Raw genomic sequence first — 2,824 nt, forward strand, 5'->3', positions numbered from 1 at the left:
CCATTTGATGACAAAATGGTTGAAAATGATGGCTTTTGGAGTGAGAAAGAGAAAATATGAAACGATTTGAGGTAGAGAGCGATATTTAGTTTGCCGAAAGGACAGGTCGGATTCGTTCTAGAGCTCTCTGGAACGAATCCGGCCTGCCAGTTTTGGCCAGCCGGTTTGCCGGTTTCGTGCCAGAGCCCTCTGGAACAAATCTGGCTTGCCGGATCGGGCCAACCGGCTAGCCGGTTTCGTTCCAAAGCTCTTTGGAACGAATCCGACAAACCGGTTGGCGCGATCCAGCAAGTCGGATTCGTTCCAAAGCTCTATGGAACGAATCTGGCCTTCCGGTTTCGGCCAACTGGTTTACCGGTTTCGTTCTAGAGCTCTCTTGCTTGATACTAGCTATCCGATTTGATAAATCTACACGATAAACGGCTTTGCATGTGATTAGAAGCGATATACTGGTTTATCTTTGGAAAATATTTTGCCATTATAATTAAATACATCGTTTAAAAAAACTTCAATTAAATACATGTTTTTCGAATAGTGAAAAGCTTCAATTAGATACATTACATGTTTTCCAATTAGTGAAAAGAATTGTCTCCAGGCCACATATTAGAGTGCATGGCGGGATATGGAAGAAATGTGAAGGTATTACTTCCCATCAATAATGGCATTGATGAATTATTCCACAAGTGATCTGTGGATTCAGAGGACGGTTGAGAACTACTCCCACATTCATTTTGGGTTTCAATTTCATATGAGGCTTCACTGTTGTAGAATGAAAAATGTTCACTCGAGCCAGCTAATATAGATGTACCCCAACTGTTGTTGTTAGCAACATTGGCTTCGCTACTTCTGCAATTAATCAATCGTGAATAAAACTTAATACTGAGACCAGAAATGGATTAAACAGTCAAAGACAAACATAAAAACATATTAAATACCTCACACTATTACTGGCAATAGGACAGCTTCTTGCTGTATAGCCAGGCTGTCTACAAATGCTACACTTCTTGTTGTTTGAAGGGGATTTTTTTAATCTTGTCACAACACCTTTTGTCCTGACCACAACTGGATCTAGTACCGTGGATTTTATTTGTGGACCATATACAGAACTTTGAGGGCAAGTTATTTGTCCTCTAAATAGTTCTTGAAATTTTGATGTCAATTGATTGATCGTAGCTAAAGCTTCTTTATACGAGTGCTCGTTTTTTGCCGCATAAAAACACATTTTATTAGTTGCGGTGCTCAAAGAACTGAAGATAGCAACATCGAAAATCTCACTATCAACTTGTGATCGGGCTAAGCTGAACGATGTATAATCCTTCGCCTTTTTTGTCCACCGATGAAGAATCATATTATCAGGAATATTTGTAAATTGTTCCACTTTCATGACATGAAACATGTGTCGACATGGGATTCCAGCAAAATCCATCATTTGACAAAAGCAATTGATTTTGTTAGTGGGTTTATTATATACCACTGTCCACTTTATGTCTACGTTCCCAAATTGTGTCAGCGTGTAGTAGTTAGTATCAGTGCAATTCAAGACTTCAAACTGAATCAAAGTGGCTTCTTGATGAATTTCTTCCCTAATCCAATGAAATATTCTAATTGGGAAAACATTTGTAGCATGCTTTTCTAGGGTGCGTAAGTTTGTGGTCAACACAGGAGTACTAAATTTTGTTTTAAACTCATCTTGAACTTTGGTGGTCTGAATGTTGTGGAGTGCGCGATCAATTTGTAGTACAAATTCATATAATTTTAACTTGTACTGTAGAAAACGATTGAGATAACAATGAATACTTTCACACCGTTGAGTGCTTCGCATACCAGCAAAAAATGTTCCTTTAAGACAAGCTTCGACCCATTTATGTCGTTTTGCATACATTTGTTTAACCCAACCATGTTCGTGTAGCTTAAACTCATCAACTAAAGCAAACCACCACTGGTCAAATTCACCTGCATTCATGCCTGTCAGCATAAGATCACAAAATTTACGAGTGAAGTCTTCGTTTTTAATATTTGCTTGTGCATTTCTCTCTAAATGCCAGCAACAAAGACGGTGCGTAGCTCCAACAAAAACTGTCTTAATTGCCTTTGACATTGCTTCATCGCCATCAGTAATCACAGACTTCGGCTTTCGATTACCCATAGCAGACAAAAAAGTTTGGAGTAACCATGTGTATGATTCAACGGTCTCGTCGCCCAATAGGCCAAATCCAAAAACTGTAGTCTTACGATGATGGTTAGTGCCAACAAGGGTCACAAGTGGTTTCTGATATGCATTAGTTTTGTATGTCGCATCAAACGCCAAAACATCACCGAAGCATTCATAATCATACCGTGCCATGTAATCGGTCCAAAACAAGTTTCTTAACCTATTTTAATCATCTAATGTGTACTCATGATATAGACCAGGATCATTATCAAATTTTACCGTGAAATATGCTATAGTTGCCACGAAATCAGTATCACCAATTTCAGCATGTCTATTTGCATCTAATCTATTTTGCAAATCCTTACGCTTGAACCTGAGATTATGTGAACCCCTAACTTGATCACCCATGTAATCCACAACTTGGCATGTCTTCACGCCAACATGCCTCAATGCCTTAGCTTGAGCAAGATCTCATTCACTAACATGTCGATGTGAACGAAGGAGATGTACTTCATTTGAAGAAGTCAACGGATGATTGTGCTCAGTTTTAAATTCTGTCACAGTACACTTGCCACTGGAATTGTCGTAATTCACTCGAAACGATGCTTTACAACCCGTACGTGTTATTGGTCGTGGTTCTCGCACTCTATTATCATTTGCCAAATATTTTTC

At 38.9% G+C, this 2,824-nt stretch overlaps 1 protein-coding gene across 1 annotated transcript; it reads right to left on the reverse strand.

Moving 5' to 3' along the window:
- Window positions 1-572: 572 nt before the first annotated feature.
- On the reverse strand, window positions 573-2,344 carry LOC112099020 (protein FAR1-RELATED SEQUENCE 5-like). Its single transcript, XM_024186118.1, has 2 exons — window positions 936-2,344; window positions 573-846 (listed from the first exon to the last, which is right to left on the reverse strand). Exons 1-2 carry the CDS (start codon window positions 2,342-2,344, stop codon window positions 573-575), a joined length of 1,683 nt encoding a protein of 560 aa, XP_024041886.1.
- Window positions 2,345-2,824: the final 480 nt, after the last annotated feature.

This window comes from Citrus clementina, unplaced genomic scaffold (genome assembly GCF_000493195.1).
Source record: "Citrus clementina cultivar Clemenules unplaced genomic scaffold, Citrus_clementina_v1.0 scaffold_4, whole genome shotgun sequence".
NCBI classification, from domain to species: domain Eukaryota; kingdom Viridiplantae; phylum Streptophyta; class Magnoliopsida; order Sapindales; family Rutaceae; genus Citrus; species Citrus x clementina.